This window comes from Empidonax traillii, unplaced genomic scaffold, assembly GCF_003031625.1.
Source record: "Empidonax traillii isolate 1590-97213 ecotype Southwest subspecies unplaced genomic scaffold, ASM303162v1 scaffold240:size1935192, whole genome shotgun sequence".
Taxonomy (NCBI): Eukaryota; Metazoa; Chordata; class Aves; order Passeriformes; family Tyrannidae; genus Empidonax; species Empidonax traillii.
In genome coordinates this window covers 1,752,075-1,776,056 of record NW_020955433.1, presented here as the reverse complement: position 1 = coordinate 1,776,056, position 23,982 = coordinate 1,752,075, and the positions used below count along the sequence as shown (strand labels likewise).

General features: G+C 41.5%; 1 protein-coding gene across 3 annotated transcripts; it reads right to left on the bottom strand.

Annotated features, from left to right (window-relative positions):
• Positions 1-292: 292 nt before the first annotated feature.
• RHOH (ras homolog family member H) lies at positions 293-22,342 on the bottom strand. Of its 3 annotated transcripts, XM_027888597.1 has the most exons (5): positions 22,290-22,342; positions 21,030-21,092; positions 17,413-17,469; positions 16,252-16,356; positions 293-3,306 (listed from the first exon to the last, which is right to left on the bottom strand). In XM_027888597.1, the coding sequence occupies exon 5, from the start codon at positions 3,076-3,078 to the stop codon at positions 2,503-2,505; it is 576 nt and encodes a 191-aa protein (XP_027744398.1). In that variant the 5' UTR covers positions 3,079-3,306; positions 16,252-16,356; positions 17,413-17,469; positions 21,030-21,092; positions 22,290-22,342; the 3' UTR covers positions 293-2,502. The 3 variants fall into 3 exon arrangements, with proteins under 3 accessions (XP_027744398.1, XP_027744397.1, XP_027744399.1); XM_027888596.1 differs by lacking the exon at positions 22,290-22,342 and having other exon boundaries at positions 21,030-21,263; XM_027888598.1 differs by lacking the exons at positions 17,413-17,469; positions 22,290-22,342 and having other exon boundaries at positions 21,030-21,263.
• Positions 22,343-23,982: the final 1,640 nt, after the last annotated feature.

Here is a 23,982-nt window from a genome sequence, read left to right as displayed (position 1 = left end):
ACACCATAACAAGCTTTGTGAAGCTTGTTACAGTATGATTTTAGAGCTCACCTCTATCTGGCTTTGTCTGAGACAGCAAGTCTCTGGAGCCTTCTGGTCCCTGAATCTGGCACCCCACGGCAGATACCACAACGCAGCATTCTGACCTAGCGGTTACTGCTCTTCAGCACGTAAACACATGAACTGCTCTTCAGCACATAAAAATACGTTGTAAACAAACCTTAACCCCCTGAGATTAAAAAAAAAAAAAGTCATTGAATAGGGCATGCCAGAAAAATATGTCTCAAAAAAAGCTGTAACCAGGTATTAAATCCATTAGCAGAGTGGGAAATATAATAAAAAATGTCCCCAGTAGTAACAGGCTTGAAGAGTCACAACATGACATTTTGCATGCAATCTTTAATGTTCGAACAGTAACAATGGATACTTTCAAATTAGGGTTGTAAAACTCAGGACTTTCAGTGAAGAGGCACTGCAAAAGTTGAGATATAGAAACATATTTCTTCCCACAGTCAACAGGTTTTTAATCAAGGATAGCAAATACTCAGCAACTTGCATAACTCCACATAAGTTCAACAGCATTCAAATTCTTTTACAAATATGTCAGTTTTAGTGTTTCAGGGGCAAAGGATTTGCAATCAACACCTGAAGAGAAAGAGAAGCAGGAAAGAGGAGAGTTCAGGAAAGATGGGTGGCGGTGGGGGTCGTTGTCTTGTGTGCACAGGTGCTTGTAAAGATTTAAAGTTGATATAAAAACCTCACATGGGACCAGTATATTTTTATGACCAGAAGCTTCCCTTATAATCAGGTTGATGAGCGGTAAATATTCAACAGTCTAGGAGCTGGTGGGACAATGACATCAGATGTCCTGTGCACCACTGGTATTCAAGGTGCCAGCAATGAAAATACTTGCTCACCTACATCACAGGTGAGACAATGCTACTGTGCTATGTGCCATCTTTTATGGCACCATGCTATAGGACCCTCAAAGATCAGTTCTATAAGCCCCTCAAAGGTCGGTGAACTAGTTGAAGGAGATGGAAAGGGACAAAGGAAATCTTGCTGTACTAAGAAATCCCCCAAGGATTTCCTCCACAGGCAGCAGAAACCTTGGGATGACACAGATCTGCAAGACCTGAGAGATGGGGCAGGGCAGAGGGGACAGATAATCTGAGGAGGAGGGGACTGTAAAGCAATGTGTGTTCAGCCCACTCCATCTTCTAGCAGAGTTCTCTTATATACCTATAAGCTGTTTCCACCTGCTTAGCCTGACTTTCTGTGGAGAAGGGTAACTTGGCCCAAGTAGGTATGTCAGGATTTGACTCTTAGACTTGACAGGCTCCCCAGGATACAAAGCCTGTTTCAATCTTACTTTGATACAGCCCAGGCAGTTAAACTTAGTATGCAAACTCAAAAAAAAAAAAAAAAAAAAATTGTTTAGCCATTCTAAATACACAAATTCCACATTGCCACGTACTTATTTTTTTACTACAGTAGGTGACTGATTTCACTAAATCCACTGGTTTGAAAAAAAAGTGTAATAAAAATATGTGAAAATGTTAGTGCTCATGGAAGAATAGCTTTCATCCCTGGAGACTGAAATCTTTTGTGTCCAGAATTACAGCAGGGACAACAGAAGCACAGTAGGTAGCACAGATTCATCTCTGCCACCCAAAACATGTCTGAAACAGCCTTGACTGCAAGCCCTTCTGGGGTTGTAACCTGGTGAAGTCTAGGAAGAATCAGATTAGTTTCCCATGTCTGACCACATTGCTGAGGAACAAGATGAATGCAACAACATAAATCTCACAAAGCTGCCAGGCAGCTGTCAAATGCCACTCAGTTTTGATCGTTCCTATGCTGGATGTGCTGGATTTGATGACTGTTATGCAATGACTCGGGCATGCCTAAGAAGCGCTAGGCTTCCCTGCAGGCCACTTTTTACGTGGATAGGACAACTTGCTTCTGTGGTTAGCTAAAGGGACAACTTCCAAAATACTAAAACAAACTTTAAGGATTTTACAACAATGTACACAAGAGTCCTTTAAATAGAATATACAATGGTCAGATTTTATATACCAAGTTCTTAAGGAAAAAAAATTCCACATGGACAAGGTAGGGGTTAATCCAGGCAGAAGTTTGTCATTAAATAAATGCAGATGCAGACAAACCAACAACTGAGGAACATCAACAGAAACAACAACAAAATCAGCACAGCTGTCATCTGCAGCTTTCCAGGCTAGGCCTGCTCCAGTCCAGGCTAGCAAAGTCCAAACACAGGCTTATGAATAAGGGCACGTACCTGCACCTTTCGTTTTTCAAGATAGTGCCCATGTGTGTTTGGGGGAGAGAATCAGATAGAGAGCACATCTGTCTCACGAGGCACCTGCACTGTGGTCCTGCCAGGAGCCCTCCTTTGATTCACCTCCCATTCTCTCTGCTGCAGTATCTTTGTGTGAAAACAGAAAGAACGAACGTGAGCAAAACCACTGCTGAGAGTCCTCAAAAGATTTTGCACTCGTTAATGGAGAAGAGCTTCCGCCTGTTCCGCCTTTTGTCTTGATTGACTGCTGTCCTCACGGCATACTCAAACACCTGCTGCACCCCTCGGTTGCTGAGGGCAGAGCACTCCAAATAGCCTTTGGCTCGCACATCCTGGGCAAGCCGCTTCCCATCGATCGAGCTGATGCAGGAGGAGCGGTAGGGACCCATTTCACGCTGGTCAGTCTGAGTGGCCACCACCAAAACGGGGATGCGGGGCAAATGGCTGCGGATCTCGCCGATCCATTTGTTCCTCAGGTTCAGAAAGGAGTTGTGGTTTGCCACCGAGTAGCACATTAATACCACATCTGCCTGTTGGTATGAAAGGGGGCGAATGCCTTTGAAGGCATCACTGCCAGATGTGTCCCACAGACCTAAGCTAATCTGCATACCATCCATGAAGACATCCACTCCAGTGTTTTCATATACAGTGGGTCTGTAGTCATCTGGAAAAGTCTCAGAGGTGAAACGTACCAAGAGAGATGTCTTCCCAACTGCAGAGTCTCCCACCAGGACACACTTGACTGAGTCCAGCATTTTATTAAAGTCCAAGGCCCAGAGCGCTGTCTCTGTGCAGCAGAAGTGCGATGGAGAGATGCAGTGGTCTCAGAGGCTTTCTACATAACTTCCATTTAGCGAGAAACCATCCAAATCTCTTTACTTCTTATGACTTGATTCTGCCACTTCAGACTAAAATCCCCTTCCGTCCCACATGGCTCTGTGGTGCTGTTGATTTTTAAACCTTCATTGAGTCAAACGACGTTTCTGGAATAGTAAAAATATAATGTAACATTTATAGCCCACAGAGAACAAACCATTGCTCAGCAAGATAAAGGCGCTTGGACACGTCTTTGGACAACCATGAGGATGATGAACCTTGCCATTCCCTCCCAGTCGACTCTGTGTAAAACAGCCGCTCACATAAATAACCTGCTTGCTGCTCCACAGGGGCTACCAGTCTTACCACCATTGCCATTTTCCACTGACACCAACTATTTTTCCCCTCCAATCGTCTAAAAAATAATGAAACGAATTTAACTTTGGTTTAACTGCTACTAACCTGCTTTAAGTGAGACATTTCCTGCCTCTGACCTTCACCAACACTGACAGAATCCTGAATCCTTAAATGATCAATTCAGATTCTCTTGAAAATGTACCCATGCTGTCTAGAGGTAGCCAAGATTAAAAAAAGCCCTTCACTAGCCAATTTGACTGTTTAAGCAATCCTGTGTGGAACAGTAACACAGAACCACTTGTGACAATGTGGAAGCAAAGACTTCAGGTGTGAATCTCAAGAGACATGAACCTTAACAATTTTCAAAAGCAATGAAGGATTCACAGCAAAACTACATTAAGAATTTAAATTTTTTTTCTTACAAATCACTTTCAACAAGCAAGAAGCACAAGCCATAGAAAGCCCCACTACCTATGCTTTCCCCAGTCAAACCATTTCATTTGAAGAGGATTCAACTGCCCTGACATTTACTTTCTTGTAAAACTGAACTAAGAGTACCTCTTCAGAGTATGTAATTGCTTTTGAGCTCCTGCCAGCATTCAGTCAAATTTTCCTATTTTGAAAGTGTTTGCTTCTTCCCCACTAGCTGTGTACAAGACTCACTGCTCACACAGGGCGACACACAAGATGCTCCGAAAATCACTAGCGGCAAAACTGAAGGCAAATTAGTTCTGTTCAGCAGAAGTAATTTTAAAAAGTATCACTGCATAATTTCAAAATGTCACGTGTATGTTACATAATATATTTCTGTTTCCTTCATATATGAAGAGAGACATCACAGCAGAAGGTTATTTGCACAGAAATTAATGATGGCCTCTGTATGTTACTGTAACACTCCCCAATTTCAGTACCCTAACGCCACCGCCCCCCCCCCCCCCCCACCCACGTTCCTAGTACACACAAAGCTTTGTTTTACTCCACAAAGGAAAAGGAAAGTGCTAAATGAGCTTAGAGAGAACATTTTACAGGCACTGACACCTGCCATTGGCAACTCATCCGCTTTCATTTTGCAGTGATGCAGCGCCCTACCTCCTCTCGTATTGCTGGCACACCTGCACCTCTCCGCAGCGATGCGCCGGCTGAAAGGTGTGTGGCCGGAGCACGATGCTTTATAGAGAAGGCACCAAGCCTGCTGGGCCGTCCTTATGCGTGCTTGAGTTACCGACAGCTACGGGAGGAATTGCAACACACGGCGCTTCCTGGCCTGTCTGCGCCACCGCGCTCTCACCACCTCAGCTCGCTTCGAGGAAGTGGGATGCAGGCCGAGGCTGCTTTGTGACATTCCTGGCTGCCGGGAAACAAGCTGCTCCATGACTTTAGGTTTTGGTGGCAGCAGCTGAAAATTTGCTCTTAAAGATTCATTAAGTCTGTCTTCTCTCTCTCACCTTCTCTCTTCTCCAAACAAGCGCTCAAGGGAATTAAACCAGACCTTTAAAAAATATATTTATGAAAAATTCAAAAAGTATGTGTAGGATACACAGTCCAATTGCTTAAATGCTACATCATCTCTCCTTCAGGGTATTCTACTTAAAAATTTTGACAGCAGTACAGTTTGAAAACACTGCAATTCACTACAAGCCATTAGCATATTATTCAGACAAAACTGCATGTTCCCAGGAGAAAGTTTCCATGTACTAAGTCTCCTTTTCAGAACAAACATTTCTTAGGTGCAAGTGGTCCTTAGTGCCTTCAGATTCATTATTTTCTGTATATCAGAATGTGGGGGAAAATAAGGATGTCCAAAGCACGACTTTTGTGATTTCTTAAATGCCAGTACAGAGAAAGACAGATAAAAGGATTGTTCTGGTACTCAACTTGTTGATTACCAGGTTTGATTATACTGGCTATTTTGAGAGAAAGTATGTAAATGATAAAAAATTGAAAGAGATGTTAAGGAGTAGTGAGTATGGCTAACTGATAGACAATAACAAAAGCTGAAATATTCCACTGTGACAGTGTGGAATTGTTTTCAAAGCAAATGATATTGTTCTACAATCCATTGATTAATAATAACAAAATCCCCAGAATATAACTAAGTCCATATTCTGGTCCTGCCGACAAATTGCCCTCAGTGGCCCTCATCTTGCATTCGTTCACAACTATTTGGAGTTCATGAGCTTCCATATATAACTGGGACTACATATGTGCATACTGAAGAATTATTTTTAATTAAGCACATAGCAAGTCCTTGTTGCAGCCTCAGGGTAAGAGCAGTATTAGTGTCTTAAAATAAGTACTCAAGAGTTCACCTCAATCAACTCTTTAAATTAACATTTTAAAAAAATAGTGTCCTTTAAAGGACAGGCCAATATTGGGTACTTCTACACAACAAGTTGCGTAAATATCTGCAGAAGTTTTGGTCCCTTTCTCTCATATTCTGTCTTGGTCTGACAGAACAGTGTGCTATGCCCATTACAAGACTGCACAAAACCTTCTGATCACAGATCAGAAGTGGGGTCTAAGGTGCTGATGGTTTGGGGGTTTTTTCCAACAATTTGATCTTCCAAATTTTATAAACTTTATTAAGTTCATTCCGTACCTGGAATTTCAGATATAAAGCTGTCTCGTCTTTTTTTTGGTTTATGCTTTCATCACTCCTAACAATCGAAGATATTTGAATAATAACATAATAATATCATTAAGAATGCATGTCTTATTCTTGTGTAGTCATTCTGAGTAGTGACTTTTAGTAAACCTCAGATTTTGTTCCCTCATAACCCTGGCACTAGTGCGTGGTTACAGAGCCCTCGGACTTCATTGACGACATGAGCACAAGAAGCTGTACAACAGTTGCTCTCCAGGCACTGTCTGACCTGCACCTCAGCAATCTCATGCACATAAAATGCTCCAGGACTTGATTGCGGCTGAATATGACATGGAGAAGGTGAGTGGTGTTACCAGCCTGCAATGTGATGGGATGGGAAGAGGAGCACAGCAGCACCAAGCTCTTTCCTGGTAGAGGCTTTATGGGAATGTACATCCCATGAAAATCTAATGAAGTATTTGTTGAAACCGTTCTACCAATAAAGGAAAGCTGGACTGCTGTATCAAAAGGGGTAAGTTAACCAGCTGAAACAAACAGGATTTTCATTTATGCTAAGAATGCCTCTGGCATCTACTATAAGATCATTGTGAGCACAGCTCGCTATGGCTGAGCATCTCCAGGGACAGCATCTTATGATGGGAAAATAAAAACAGCCAGGAACTTCTAATTTCAAAACCTATCTTGGATGATAGTGCAGCCTCAGGTAGGCTAGTATTTTAAGAGAATTAGCTCATACGTAAAGAAACCACTTTCTTTAGGCAAGACAACAGATTTTTTAGATCAGGCAGTCACAAAATGCTTAAGAGAGTTAAAGCAATTAATATGCTAACCATTATTGCCATTATCCAGCCCCTACCACAATTACATCTCAGTGTAGCTCCTGTTAATATCAGAATAAAAGCAGGCGAATTTTTCAGTTTGAGCACCATGTATACTAGTTCTTGAAGAGATCTGACATTGCAAGGAAATGAAATATTTATACTAACAGAAAAGGTTAAAAACCACTGGAGAAACTTCCACTTGCTGTGCAATGCTTGAATGTACATATTGCCTTTCCCTGTTCACACTACTCCTGTAAGTCTCACTTCACACAGGTTGGGTCTGCAAAACAGTGCCTACAGTTCTCCAGTGTGTTGACTGTAACTACTTCTCTTTCTAACTGCACCACAGATATGTCAGAACTCCCCTTGCATCTCTTTGTAAGAGGCTCTCAAGGAGAGGAAGGACACATGAAGACTACCCTCACTGGCCAGAACAGTGTGCACCTTCACCTCCACGGATGCAGTGGGCACTGCAGGGCACAGAAACAGCCTGAGAACAACTCTGCAAGTAGAAGGAGAGGAGGAAGGCTGGTAGGAATCAAGACAGGACAGAGATGCTGTTGCCTGGTTAGTGACAGCATCCAGAAGATGCAGCCCCTGTGACAGAGAAACCATGGCTGTTGTGGATCCAGTCCAGATGCTCAGCTAGATTACCAGGTTGTCAAGGTCATGCTACCTTGTTTTCAGCTCTGTGGATGAGGTGTACTTGCTCCATTCACATACAGACCCCCAGACTGCTGCCACAGCACAGGGCTCCTGAAAACCAATACCTCAGCCGCAGTCCATCCGGAGGCTGCAGCTGGTCTGCAAGCAAAGGGCCCCTTGCTGTGAAGTTTCCCATCATTCATTCGATAAGCTGATGCTCTGACATTTGCCTTAGTTGCCTCCTGCTTTTTAAATTTCTTTTAAGACTATTTTGCCCTATAGCAGTAAGAGGTCCTGTCTTGCCAATCAGCCTCCCACAACCTCAGTGTCAGAGTTCAGTCCACACTGGCATTCAGTTGTGGTACCACTGCTATGAAAACACAGCCTGTACCTTTGCAAGATGCTGCACCTTTTCCACAAACTACTCCACCAAAACATCTGCATTCAACTCATTCGCTTTCCAAGCAGGCTGCCACAGGGGCTGTCTCTACTCTCTGACCCAAGAGCAAGACGGCAGAATGCTTCAGCTGTTTGATATATTTATAATACTGATGGATTAATTGCCAGACTATCTTTCAATATGGTTTTGTATTTCAAAGAATTGAAAGACTGTTTAGAAGCTTGGGTGAGAGGTTTTATATGGATATTTCATCCTTAAGTGCAATCATCTCTGCAATGGCTTCCTGAAGTTAGAAGAGTAAGTAATATGCAGTGAACCTCTGTATTTCAAAGCCAACATGTCTTTTCATCTCAAACACAATCTCTTCTAGCATAAAAAAAAAATTGAGACATAAAAACTTAAAAAAATTTTTTAACTCCCTTATTCACAAAACTGAAATGCTGTTCCTGTTCTCAGATTTCAATGCTTTGTTTTGAAAAAAACTGCAAAACTAAATTTTGCTTCTAATTTGTGAAATTTAGAGAAAATAGACAATCACTTTCTTAGGAGCCTTGGCAAAAAATTACTTCTGGATCAAGACAACACCTGTAAACACTTCAGTTCCTTTCTCTGGCAGTTTTAACAATTGAAATGAAGAAAAGGATTTATTATCAAATATTCAGTAATCTTGTCAACTTTATTACTAGCAAGGAAATTCAGTTTATCAGACTTAAAGGAAATTCTCTCATATTAAGAAAGTGAAATCTTGCTATAAAGTAACAGCAAACACAGATCAATGTCATTTACAGGATAAAATGAGACAAGAAGTCCTAGTAAAGGGATGAAAACTTTCCCTTTAACAAAATTTACATGTTTACACACATGCTTACACACTGCCCATATAAAATTGATTAATGGTATATCTTAAATAAAAAATTTCTATTTCATTACACTAGTAATAGTACCCATAATAACATATATATAAACAATGGATAAAGACATGTCTACAGATCTACTCAATTTACTATAGTCACTGAGAAAAATTATTTAAATCTCATTTTAATTATCCAATTAGACAAAAGAAGTATATTTTTATCTTCCAGAACCCTCTTTCTGTGACTAATTTCCAAAATAACTTGATGCAGAAAGCTGGTTTAAATTAGAAGGAAAAGTGTATTTTAAAAGCATTTCAGCTGCTTACAAATTACACATGAACACAAATTCTTAGAACCACTCCAAAAATTAACAAAAAGCCTGTAAGACCTCTCAGGTAGCGATCCAACATCCTAAATTCAGTAGAACTCAATGAGATCTGGCAATGCTAAGTACTTGCTTAAACATTCAAGCCACAAAGTAATTTCTCTCCCCACGTTTATGGCATGACATGGTAAATTAAGGCCTATGCGGTATTCGTGGCACTATGGGGCATTTTCAAAAATTATCCATTTTCAGTATAAATGCTGCGTCCTCTCCAAATTAAAATTTGGGTAAATCAAGTGTAGGAAAGTAATCCTTTCACAAAGGCCCAGCTCATAAGCCATTCTCAATCTGATCCAGTATCTTCCAAAGTCATCAGAAACGGAGCGGCATGTCACGCCTGAAGTGTGGCACCTGCCCTTGCGCTTACCTAGTGTTTTCCTTCTGCAAGATACTGGATGGATATGTCACCTTTCTTTTCCACCCTTCTCTGTGATAATTTTTCTTCTCTACTTAAGAGCAGAGAAGAAATTCTTGAGTCTAATCACAGATAGAGCCGTACACGGAGCAGCTGGTGTGCAAATGTCACACACGCGCCTGTTCGAGCACAGAAGTTCATCAACCATCTGTCCGTCTGCCTTCCCTCATAGTCTCTGTCTTTGTACACACACACATGCCTATATATATGTACATCCATATTCACCACTGACACACAACTACTTTTGGGTCCAGATGGGGATACAGATACGCTTGCAGATGAGCACGGATAAAGTGCTCCACAGTGACTGTAGCGCTATCATACGTACCTACGAAAAGCCACGCTACGAGAATGGACTTACAGGTCAAAAGCAGATTTCCAGCAAGTCTAATTGCACTGTAGCCAAACTGAAGGACCAATATTATAAAATACATTGGGTTTAAGTAACTGATTTCAATGAGACAACTGTGTGTGTAGAATTATTCTCATGTGGAGTTGTTTGCAGCTTTGGGCCACAAACCACTTCAAATTTTTTCATGCCATATCCTCTTTTAACACAGTTCACTTTTCTTGAAGTTTGAGACGACTTCTATTTTTGCAGGGATTTTTTTTTTACAGATTTAAGTCTTCAAAATCTCCTCATATTCTTCTGGTTGATAAAACGTGACGTACTCATTTATTTACAACCTTCAACAATAATTGCATTTTCTTTCCAGAAAGTCTAACCTTTTCACTATTTCTGTTTGGGGTTTTATTTACCATCTGCAGACACAGGCATAATCATAATGAAGTATCCATTTCCTTTTCATACACAACTAATATTTCTTAGTTTTAAAAAAGCATTGGTAATTTCTTGTAGAATGATGCATTATTTGCTAGACTGGATTCATAAAAGTGTATATGCACGTGCAATACACACACATATATATACACAAAAATATTGAAAATAAATGATTGTGTATTTAAAACATAACTATTTCAATAAGGAATCAATACATCCACGTACCAAAAAAATTATATCCATATGTATATGCATGTCTGTATGTCTAAATATATATATATATTTATATATAGACACATTGAGATAAATTCGTTGCAAAAGGCATTGCTACAGATTGATGTACAAAACAGATATATATTGTCAGAAAGATATCTGACCGTCATTTGAAAGTCTGCATACATATTTTACATCAAATGGATGCACTACTGAAATGACAATGGTCTTTACATTTCTTTATTTCAATATATGTGTACGTGTGTGTACTTACATACACATAAGCAGAGATTACTGCTGTGCTTAACGTGGATTGCAATAACTTAGGTATATAATTGATAATGTTTTACAATTAAATTTACATAGTCACACATTGTAAACAATTACATTTCTGCTGTGGATGCAGCCATTAAATGTTTTAGACACATTTTTACAGTATGTTACAACAATTTGTTGTTAAGGAGACACATGGATTTATATTGAATCCCGCAGATGTGTATCATGATAAAAGGTTAAAACAAACTAGCAACTCCACATACACACTTATATTTGCATGCAAAAGGGCTTCCTCTCTTCCAGAGCCTGTCCAAGGCCAGTGGAGAAGGCTGACTTCTGTGTGTTTTGGCTCTAACCTGGGGTAGGCATGCACTCCTCTTCCTTGTTTGTACACTACCTGATCTTCTTGACTGGGTCCCTTAAACACTACAAAGTAATCAATATTAACAGTATAGCTAAAAGCTAAAATATGAATGATACAGGTCATGCAACGCTCTCTTTAATGTTAAAAGGCGTTAAAAATTTCTCCCATTTCTCCACTGCCCTCCATGGATTACTTATAAGATCTCCAATGTTACTTTCAGAGGTCTCTTCAGGTTTAACTTCAGTATGGTTTTATAAAATGCCTACCACAAAAAAAACAAAGGAGTCTCTAAAGTCCAGATCTTCTCCCCCTGTTCTCAGGGGGAGGGTAAGGCAACTTTCCATGTTCATTAAGTTATGTATTTGCATAAGTTTGATTTCAGTGGGAGGTTAAAGTGGAGGAGGAAAATATTAGTTAGAACAGAATTAAGCAATGTTTAAGGAAGATTATTTCTGCATATTTTGTGATAAGGAAAATATGTGCTGAATGTACAGATGTTCTGAACAGCAAATAATGATGTTTCAGTTGACCAAACAATTTACGATAATGCCCTCTTGCTAAAACATACTGATTTTTTTTTATTATTTTTTTTTATTTAGGATGACCTGTATGTCACTGTTCTGTTTTGCTGTGATGAATGTTAAACTTCTGAAGTTAATGAGCAAAGCTAGTAAAGGAAGCAACAATAATTTGATTGGTTATTTATTTTATAACGCAGAAAGGCTGCCCAGGGAAGTTTAGGTTGAATATTAGGAAGACATTTTTTACAGAGAGAGTAATCAGACATTGGAATGGGCTGCCCAGGGAGGTGGTGGATTCACTGTCCCTGGAGGTTTTTAAGATGAGGCTGAATGTGGCACTGAGTGCTATGGTCTAGTAACCACGGCAGTGTTGGATCAAGGGTTGGACTTGATGATCTTAGAGGTCTTTTCCAACCCAGCTGACTCTATGATTCTATGATTCTTTTAGCTTTGTCCCTTAGTTTTGCTAGTAACAAAAAGCTTTTTCTTGTCTCTGTATTTATCAGAGTGTTTAAAATCACAGTCGACATTTCAGCCACAGGGAAACGGCCATCTTTATGTTCATTCTTAAATTTCGTGTGTGCACACAAGTACATAAAAATGTTAAAAATTTGGAGGGTTTACTCAGAAATAATTTCAATTATTTTTCAAGTAGAAGGTGCAATACAAAACATACAATTATCATAACTTGTCCTGCACTTGTAGATTTAAAGTCTTTATCCTTCTGCTTTGTTTTATAAATTAAAAATGGAGTTGTCTTTCACAATCTGTCCCATGACTACTATTCATGCACTGAACCCAGCACAAGAATAAAATAAGAGAGAACATGTATCTACAGTACAAATAGGATTTTTTTTTTCTCACTGTGTAGCCTCTCTAGAATTCCTGAATTGTAGCAAATTAAATTAGACAAAATAAACAGGCATGCATACTTGCCTGCATCAAACTGCCTATGTCCAATGCATAGTAATGATTAAAGCCCAATTTAAAAGGAACGCGCTGTCAAGATTTCTTCTTTTTCTTCTGGAATTAGCACAAATTACACCTGCTAGCTCAGATTTTACATTGACTTATATCTTACATCAGCCATATGCCAGAGCAGAATATATATTTTAGTGCCTGTTTTCCTTTGCTTTTCTCTGCTTGCTGTGCAACCTTAATTTCTTGCCACTTTTATATAATACATATAATACTGCAGACAGCAGTGGGTCATATGGAATAGTTTAAGGGGAGAAAAGACTCTTTTCTTACCACTGAAAGTAATACATAAATCCTTCTCACTCATTCTTCAGCTGAGCATTTTGAGAAGCCATTTCATATACTTATAGCTGACATCTACTTGGCTTTCGATTGGTTTAACAATCATGCAAATCCCCACACTATGATAAATCTTAATGCAGAGTTCTTCAGTGGGAAGCACAGAAAATTTTCCTTGATTTTCTTGATTTTTACATATTTTGAATGAAAATGATGACACATATGAAAAGAGAGATATTTTAGGAGAGCTATGTTTGAACATTATGAGAACATTTCCCATGCTTTATTTTTTGAATCCTGGTGGACTTGATTCAAACTCAGAGATATTTTACCCAACGGCTTTTCATCTAGAATTAAAATTCCACTGAAAAATACATGAATTTAAAAACTTCCATTTAAATATTTAAACTGATGGAAATGAAAGAAATTACATGAAGGATTTTTATGACAGCTGTTTTATAGTATGTTTTTATAATGAAAAAAATACAAGCTCACAGATGATGAGAGGAAGTTGATAGATAACTGAGTATGTTAGTAATTCATTACCTTGGAACTCCAAAGACTTTACAATAACTTTGTACTTAATAATTTTGAACTGTCCAAAGACAGTTTTTAAGCACAGTCACTTGATGAAAAAAAAAAAGGCAAGCTGAAGACTGTGTGTCCACTGGCATGCCTATCAATGAACAGAAAGAACAGTTTTCTTACAAGAGTGAGAGGTTTCATATTCTTTCAGTGACCATGGCATAGGAGATGACCAGAAGAGGCCCCCTCCTACCTCGGGGTCTTGGTCTCAACTTTTATATTAGGAGAGCCAGTTACATCTGTAGTTTGACATAAACCAGGATAATCTTCAAAAGCAACTCACTGTCACTCATGAGAAGAAGAGGTATCACCAGATGGTACAGCAACCTCCAACTGGGCAAGTGTCAGCTACTGAGACTGGCACTCCACGCTCACACTTGTATGCGAGAAGTGACACTGTGCACGGTACGTAACCGCAGCCCTCCGTGCCAGCTTCTGCCAGTAGAGGTGTTCGTTCCTTTTCCAGCATATGCTGGGTCTTTCCTATGTGATGTCACCCTGGCCCCCCTCAGGAAAACCCCCAAACCACAGCAGAATCCTCCTGTTGTTTCCAGAAGGTTCATACATTTCGTCAGGTAAAGACAAGCATGCCAAGTTCAACCCCGCCTTAGGAATTTACACTTCTCCTTGGCTTCTGTAACTGAAGAGCAGCATTACAGGGGTTTCACTGGCTCCAAATGTCTCCCCTCTCACTATAGACTGACACTTCTGGTGGATTAGGAAGGTTTTTCAGTTCTTCACTGACATAAGAATTGAAGGACAACTAAATTCTACTAAGCACATAGGCAAGTCTATTTGGTTTCGTGGAGAAGAGCTAGTGGTAGATGCCACCACAAATTTTGTTATTACATTGCTTTGCTGTATTTCTGTGATCCTGTTCAGTATTTTAAGGCCATAATGCTGTAATAGGGGGCTTGAGACAGCTGCAGCCAACTTCCTTTCTTAATTACTATGCCAGGGGTATCCCAAAACATTTTTCAGCTGTAAGCTGTGTCAAAGCATGAAAACATTTGAAAACTGTTGATTTAATAAAACTACACACTGCTGGCCAAAAAAGCGAGAACCTAATCTGGAAGTGATGTTAAGCTGTATGGCGTGGTGTCTGAAGTGTCACATGAAGACTTTGAAAAAGGTAAATTTTACAGTTACTTCTTTTATCTCTTTTCAAACAATAATCAAAAGCATTATAAAAAATCTGCAAATTTTCATTTTATGAGCCATGTCAATCAAATTCAACACTTGAATGGTGCATTCAGTAAAATTCTACTGTTTCTTAATGAAAACTACAGAATCACAGAACCAACATTTTACAAAGAAAATTGGGTGAGTGTTTGCTTTAGAGAGAAGAGGTCTTTTTCACTGAAAATCTTTTTCATTTAAAGTGCCTAACCCAGCTGCTGCTATGCACCTAGAACTGCACAGCAAAAGCAAGAGGAGTAACAGCAGAATTTCATCTCCCTGCCTCGGTGTCCTCTTGGCTGATTATCAGAAAGCAACACAGAGAAAAGCTCTTCAGGAGCTTGCGATGGTGCAGACTCTCTGTTCAAGGGGATGGGCCAGAGGCTCAGCCTGTGAGACCGCCACTACAGTTGCTGCTCATTTCCTGTGTGTTCTGGGTATACTGTAAATCACCTACTTACATCTTTGAGGATTTATATGGCTTGCCTCTCACTGTACTAGAGATTACCTCCCTAATATTATTGGCACCAGCAGCTGTTGCCAGCGATGCGACTTTAGCATCAGCCCCTCGGTTGCTGGGTACACGCAGCAGGAAGAGTGCTTCCATTTTCTCTCCAAATTCGCACTGCCACTGCGGCAGCTGAGCCAGAATCTGTTAAACTGGTCATCAGGTTGGAAAAGTATTTTTAGTATTTAATATTTGTAGTAACTTTGTGGAAGTACAGCTACAATATCATGGTTTTACTGTGCTGTGTGTACTTATAGGGATTGTCCTCTGATACAGGCAGTCATGTGAGGCCTGATGATCTTCTGCTACGAGCTGACTTCACACTGTTTTGGCACAGGATTAAATGACAGTCATTTACAGCTATGTTGCCCTGCTGATGGACTATGACTTTACTATATATGAAAATCATGCCCATTTTTAAATTTAATTCTTTGTTCTGGAACTTAGACAGTAAGTACAGATTAGTTATAAAAAAAGCACAGATTCTCTATAAATACAAAACTACCATTTTTCCTGGTTTGCAGCACCTAATCTAGGGAATATATTACTTGTCATTATGCCTCATCAAGCCTACCCTCTAAACTTAGCAGGAGCAAGTGCATGTGTGGTTTTTTGACCCTGCAGTTACTGCCCAAGTCTCAAATATGGTATTTACATCACATACCACTTTTTCTGGTATATTGAACTTCACTTGTATGATACATCTTTAGACCTGCCTCTGAAAAATAAGATTAAACCCCATTCTAAAGTCAGGTAAGTTTACACATATGGTCCTTCCTACTGGAACATCCATAATCACACACTGATCTAAATGGTGAGGGGTGGAAATGTGAAATATGAAACAGCACGATAAAAAGCACAATCCCACCTTATTCCAACAGCAGCAGACACCAAAATTTGCTGATAGATGTGCCTGCTAACAACTAACTAATCTCATTTTCCCTACCTTTTTCTTCTGCAAGTATTCTCTTCAGGATAAATCCCATGCTAAAGCTGGCCTCCACAAGATGCCACAGCTCCACTTCTGCACTATCCACAGGCGGAAACACAGCTGAAAGGAGAAGTTAGAAAATCTTAAATCCACGTTCAGATTTTATGTGGAGGTCTGTGTCAAAGGGATGGTTCTGGCCTCAGTGTGCTCCATCCTCATTCATCTTTTATATTAACTACATCTCATTGGCAATGTGACAAGACCATCCCATTGCCTCTAGAGCATCATAAGATGAAGGTTTTGTAAGCACAATCTAGAAATGGGTGTGCACAAATGTGCACACGTGCCTGCACACACACATGCACACACAGACTGCTCTCTAAGGGGACCCCACACCACAAGCATGACACAGTTGGCTCAGAAAGCAGAAAAGAAGCCATGGGGGTGAGCTGAAAGCAAAGAGTTGCAGACATGGCCATTGAGACGGCAATCTTCCACCTCAGAAGGCGGCACACGCGCTTGTGAGACCCAGCAGGACCAGGCAGCCACCAGATATCTTAGCAAATTAAAAATACTTTGAATCTCACTGCAGAATTTCTCAAATTCTCACAATAAAATTTTCACCTAAATTTGCTTGAGAACTTTAAGATGAAAGAGGACAGTCTTCTCATAAGCATAATGTACTTCACAAATGGGGAAGAAAACCATCCTTTGAGGTGTTGCAGGTTTACACTTGCCTATCAGTCCTGGGTTCATAATTCATACAACGGCAAAGAGCACCAGAATCAGACCCACCATCTTTAGAGCAATTCCCATTTTCTCCTTTTTCTTCCCTCAGCTGACATGTTAAAAATTGGCATGGCACAGCCCATCACACCCCTCATTCTACTTTATACAAGGCCTTTTTATGCTGAAGTGGAAACAAACTCTGGAACAAATGAAAATCCAGAAAATACACAACCTAGACCAATGTTCAATTCTGTATCACAATACTGAGTAGTTACCAGATGATATTAAAAGTCAGACTGATTATGTGAACCAATTTCACAAACTTATTAATAAAAGTAATTAAGAAAAGTAAACCAAAAGATACTGAATTCAATTCAGAATATCAATTCACATTAAGACTTTTGGGGGAGGAAAAAAAAACAAAAAAAGAAAATGCAATGAACTTACCAGAGACAGGAAGCTGAAAGTGGCTGTTGAAAATAAACGTTACGGAAGTCAAGTATTCTAGACGAGACGGGGGAAGAAAAAAAGAAGAGTGGCGTTCTGTGTTCTTGGCTTTTTCAGATGGACTTTTTTTAGTAGATTAGAACAATTATATTCTTGAAAGGACAAAAACCCCCAAAATCTCAAGAGGTAACCAGAGACCACTGCACATACAGGCTAAATTAGTCCTGGCAACCGGGTCTAGCTCATCTGGAGGCAGCACTGACAGCAGTCCCAGATGCAGTGTGACGAGAAAGAGCGGAGAGGTTTAGCGTAAGTCAGCTTCCTGGGGAGAGCTTCTCAGCTCTGCCTGTGTGGGCTTGTTGTGGGTTGGTGTATGAGTGTATCTTTCTCTCTTTGGTGACTACGGGAGCAGATGTAAAAACCTTGACGATGGGGGAGGGGGCCAAAACCTCCAGCCTACAGAAAGCTTTCTCTTTGCACTCTGCTGCTCCTACAGCTGCCTCCTCTCTGCTACAGGAGCTACTGGCACAGGGCAGCCCAGCAGCTCCAATACATACATGTGAGTAGAAACGGAGCAGATTGACAACTGCCTGTAGTGTTACGTGCAATTCACACTCCAGCAGCATGAACGAGACTTGGGATACTTTTCTGCAAGCTGGAATATGGCCCTGCCTTTAAAAGGAGAGTATACGTATTTAGTAAACTTTGTGCAAAACCCAAGGCAGGTGTATATGGCTTTGTTGTAACTCAGTGAGGATCCCTCTCAAGCATAGGATTGATCAGTAGTATCATTTTATCAGCATTTCCTCTCTTCTGCAGTATAAGGAGGCTGAGCAGGTGGAGAGACCACAGTCATTGAGACTCCCACCTTTCCCAGCATAGAAAAACTGAGCTGGCCAGATTCTCATAATTTCCAGATTTCCTATCACAACACTGAAAGCAAAGCTGTCATGATAGTTTCAGGATTTCAAGTGCCTATGGTCTACACTCCAGGGGCTGTCAGCACAGGATGCTGTGCATTTTGTATGATCAGGCAATCAGACTGCAGGGAGGGCACTCCTGTCCCATACTCCTTAAGCAGCCCAAGCACACCAGCACAGCAGAAGAGCTGCCCCAGAGCTGAACACGAGGTGCCCGGATGACCAGCACAGTGCACTGCCTGGTCCTCAGGCAGACTCATGAGCAGAGGGTTCCCATAAGCTTTGAAACCCAGAGGCACAGAAATGGAACCCAAGTCCTTTTCAGTAAATATTTTGAGTCAGTAAAGCAACTTCAGACCATCTCCAGCCACGAAACAGTAAGAACAGGCGGCTGCTTGATCCAGATTGAAAGCCATGAATTTTATGTTCCTTACAGGATGGGAACTCTCTGAAGACAGCTAATGGATTTTTCAACTTTAACATTATGACAGTTCAATGCATTTCAAGATAAATCTTGCTTCCAAGAAAGATTAAAAACCAACAGAATAATTTACAAGATAAAGCAAAAAGGAAACAAAAAAGATAATTTATGTGTAGATGAAAGGCAATTGTGCCAAAAATATAAATAGATGCTGAAAGAACACAACCTATGTAAACACGCTGTAAACCCCTGCTGATACAAAGCTTGCAGAACAGTGCTGCACAGTTAGGATGGAGAATCAATTTGTTTCTTTCCCTAAGAAAGGAAATTGATTCACTTAATTACCAACAGGGATGAAGGTAAGGAAGGATGGCTCAGAGAAAGCATTTCTGGAATTCTATCTTATTAAAATCTTCAATCTTCCTTTTAGTTTGAGACGATTTTGGATAAGTGGCTTCAGTGCACTTTCAGCTTGCATGAGAACTTGTGTTACTTAATTTTCACATTAAATATCTATTCATCTGTTTTTAACTGGGTTCGGGTTTTCCAATACCAGCGTATGCAATCAGGCAGTAAGTTTCCAATGCAGTTGTGATAAAGACAATCAGACACCCAAAAACTTTGAAATGTTTCCATCAGAAACATTCAGAACTGTCCGAAGCAGAGAAATAAACACTATTCACAAATTATACTTATATAAATGTCTTTGGTGATCATCACCAATTATAGGTCTGCCACAGAGAGCAGATACTTAAAAATGCAACCACTCCTTTCTGTTTCGTGCTGAGACTAATCCAGATGTGAGGCCATCTGGCTAAGTAATTTGCATTTTTGGAAAAAGAGTGCATCCATCTGTAAAATACTCCACAAACAACTTTTGAACTGAGTGAACTCAGCAAATAAACAAGACTGTAGAATAAGAAATGTGACTAACATGTCTTGATTTCCACCCGTTTCCCTCCACTGTGCTTCCTGAAGGATCTTGACAGAATAGCTTCCAAAAAATAGTTGATTTTGATTAATTTGAGACCTTTCTTAGGGATACACATGCTTCACACACCTGCACCATGATTTCACTTCCAAGTGATGTGAAACTCTAAGAAAAGACCCTCAGCTCCATGGTTTCTGCACAACACGTAGGCAATGCCAAAGTTAGGTATAATATTGCCCCCTGATCTGTTTCACTTGATCCTTGCTTGGTTTGGGCTTTTGTGTGTGTGTGTGTGTGTGTGTGTGTGTGTCTTTCTTACTGCAGTTTTTCTGCTCCCCTTCACCTCTTCATGCTGTGCAATGAAGGGGAACATCTGGCTGTGAGAGAATAGTTAATACATTAAAAAATAAATCACTTCTCCTTTTTTTAAAACTCATTATGAGTCATTATCTGCGATTTTCAGAAACAAACACTTTGTTGTGGAAAATATTTACGGGGCAGGGTGGAGGATTGCAATTTGCATCGAAAAGTAAGCTGAGAGCAAAAAAAAAAAAAGTCTTAAACTGCAGGTAACTAAGGGTTTGTAACAAATTATCTAAAATTACATGACCCAGAGTTTTGACGCAGTTCAATTTACAATGAAAGGTCATATTTGTTCTTCATCCACTGATTTCTGTCCCTCTTGGAGAAACCAGCAAGCTGCTGATGTTAGGAAGGTGTTTGAGATTAAGGAAGGAAGCTGCTCCTGTCCCCCCTGCCTGATTTCCTTTTTGTTCTCAGATTCACTCAGCTCTGATTTTGGTCTGCCTCAAAGAGTATGGTATGTGCAATACTCAGGAAGTAAACCATGACACTCTTGATACTCACTGTATTAGCCCTACAAGCCTTTCTCCTGTCCTAGAGGATCATTATGTCATAGAAAATAAAGCTAATTGTTGCTTATATCTAGCCACTGCACGACAGCTATAAACAACACACAAGAAGAAGTGTGCTTACTTTGTTTAAAAAAGAGCCCAATTCTTTTTTTTTTTTTTTGGTATCCTTTCCAAAGAGAGGCAGGAAAAATATATGTGGTCAAGATGCCTGCTGTGCATTGGGAAAACTGGGATGTGGCTATTTGCTTTCCCTCAAGTTAAATCCATACACTTGTGCAGGTAAGGAAGCCAAGAGATTTCTCCATTTTCTGAGATGAGAGCTTTCTGCTATCTCAACTACAGAACTACTCTTTCGGACTTTTATGTGTTTTCCCACTGTGTACAGATTACTAATTAGCTATTTCTCTGGGATATTTCTGTCGAGATCATATTGTCAGCAACATGTGCTGTGACCAAACTAACGTTCACACATTTTTTTTTCTTGGAATCTGATACGCAGAAGCCAGTGTCCTAACTTCCTAGCACAATTCCTCCTGTGACGCCAGCACAAAACCGGCGGTGAGCAGAATGTACAGGAAGTGCTTTCCTCCAGAGAAACGCGAAAACCTACATCCTCTTTCTTGAAAGTGAAGCATGCTTAGGAACTGCGCTAAGGGTTACTTAACTGCCCCGTCTCTCATTCTGGGACAGCCTATGAAAGCAGTCCCATCACAGAATAACAGAATGTTAAGGGGTTGGAATGCACCTTAAAGATCATCTAGTCCCAAGCCCCCCTGCCGTGGGCAGAGACACCTCCCACTAGACCAGGTTGCTCAAGGTTCTATTATCCAACCTGACTTTGAACACCGCCAGGGCTGGGACATCACAACCTCCCCGGACAATCTGTTCCAGTGCCCAAGAACTAATTCAATCTTCTTTCCCCAAATCAGGTGCTATTCCCTAAATATCCATCCACTCTATTGAGGGAAGAAGATTCTTTCCGTTGTTGTCCACTTGTTTTGTTTTTCTGGAGCTCTTGGGAGACATTTGCTCCCCACCGGGCAGCCCTGCGGCTGAGGGCAGCCCTCTCCAGCGGGCAAACGCTTCCGCACGGAGAACGTGCAAGCCCACATCTGTTCCTCCGAACTTGTCTGACTTCTGCAGTTTTCTCTCTCCCGGGGGACATTCACACTTCCTTCCCCCATCTGGATTCAATGCGAAAATAATCCCAGTGGCTTTGACGAAACCGTGGAGGAGGCTCCAGTGGTTTCCTCTGTGAAATCACACCCAACCGGAGGCTGCCCCGCGGCTTTAGGGCCAGCCTCCTGCCCGGCCGAAGGCTCGGAGCCGCTGAGCTGCTCCCGGCGCGGCTGCCGGGGCAGCAAAAGCTGGCGCAGTCGGGCAGCGCCGGGAAACGCTGCGTCCTCCTTTGGTTCTGCTCGGGGGGCGTCCGGCTGGGCTGTGTCGCAGCAGGGAAATGCCGGAGGGAGCCGCTTTGCTCAGCAGCCCCGCTGCAGCCGCCCCGGGGCTCCCCTTCCCTGCCCCCCTGCCCGGGCAGCGGCGGATCCGCCACCTCAGCCCCGGCCCCGCGGAACAGCCGGGCACACGGAGCCCCCCGGCACCCGCACTGCCCGCTCCCTCCTCCCCAGCGGCTGCTCCTGCCCCAGCCCCGCTCCCGCAGCCCTGTCCTGCCGCGTTGTTGCTGCTGTGTGTGCTGTAGCCTTGTAAGGAAAGGAAACGCCAGCGCAAACCGGGCCTCCTGCCCCAGCTATGTCAGAAGCCGCTGGGGTTCCTCTTGGGAAACTCAGCAATCTGAAGGCAGCAGCTGGTTTTGTTTTGAATGTACTTTTCCCACTTGCTCTTGTTTCAAAGAAGTGAGATAGGGATAGTTACACTGTGCAGCCTAAGGCTCTCTGCTGCACCAGCTAATTTCTTCCTTTCTAATCCATGAACACGGAGATGTTGCCCCAGAAGAAGGCTCAGAACAGGAGCCTGACATAGGTGCCTCAAACTTCTCTCATGAAAGCCTCCCTGCCAGCCAGGGTGCATCATCCCTCCCAGGATGTTCTGCTCTCCCTACAACATATCAAGATAGCTACTTTACATGGTTATCTTGATAAATGCCAAAAAGCTGAAGCTCCCAGTCACTCGAGACTTGTCTATATGGCACTGCAAGACAGAAAAAGGAGATAATCTGGAAAGGCAAGAAGGATAAACAGGGATGGAAGACTACTTCTGCCCTGATGTTGAGGCAGGAATCCAAGGCAGTGCCTTGAGAGTTAGCTGACGTGGAGCAAACACTACCATGCCGAACTCCCATGGGCCAACTTGACAGGACTACCATTTCTCCATTTACAGATCAAACTGATTAAATCCGTGGCACAGGCAGAGGACTTCCACTGCTTGCTGTGCTGGCCAGTGTGTATGACTAGCCATGAAAGTGTACACAGGAGGAGACTCCTGTTTCTTGAGATAAAACAAAAATAATACTGATTCATACAGTTGCTACCAAGCTTGTAGAAAGAACAATTGTCATTGAAGCATTGCCACACTCAGATGTTCTACTGCCCGAAGAAAGTTGTAGATATCAGATCCTGATCACACAGAGGAAATACATCAGCATTTAATATTTAGCTATTCTTTTAGCACTTCCTAAGTCATGTGAGATTTCCATGGGCAATGTTACCTACTCACAAGGACTACACAAATCTCGTTTCAGATCCAACACCATGACAGAGGACACAAAACAACTTGGGACAATAGGGAGGAGAGAAAGCAAGATGGTGGTTTTTATCTTGTGGTCCCCCCCTTCAGTCCTTTCTGTTTCCACAGCTTGACTTAAAGGTCAGACAGCTTGACATTACAAGGGTCTCAGGCCTCTAGTGCCACTGGGGATACATAGGTTATTCAACCCTTGAAGTGGCAGCTATTGCCAAAACGTCCATTGTGGATCGGATGCCAAAGCCCCATTTGTTCATCAAAAACTACCAAAACTGCAGGTCTTTCCCACCACAACCCCCATAGTTTTTTTTTTTCTCAGTTAAGACAAAGATCTGTGTAGTATTCTAAAAATATAACTGTCACATAAATAAAGCTAAAAAAGGACCTCAAAGCTGAACATGCTATAAAACAAGGATGTTGAGCCCTATCTACTGTATTTAATTCAGCAAGACCTCTGAATGTTGTGTGGCAGTGACAGCCTGCTCTGAGAGGCTGGTTTGGATATACCACCACTGCTCTGCAGGAGCTGAGGGAAATGGGCTGCCCCAGCAGTAGTGCCCCATCTATGCATGGTACCCTACTTCATGATCCTGCAGCCCCTCAGGGTCTTTGGACACCTCTGCTCTGCCCACTCACCACTCGACATCCTTCCCTATCAGGTTTTGCAGATCGCATTGCCATTCTCTCAATTCACTGCCACGTCCTTACTGGTGCCACCATCCA

Coding starts and splice junctions, on each gene's coding strand:
- RHOH (XM_027888597.1), bottom strand. CDS start 3,078: ATGCTGGACTCAGTCAAGTGTGTCCTGGTGGGAGACTCTGCAGTTGGG.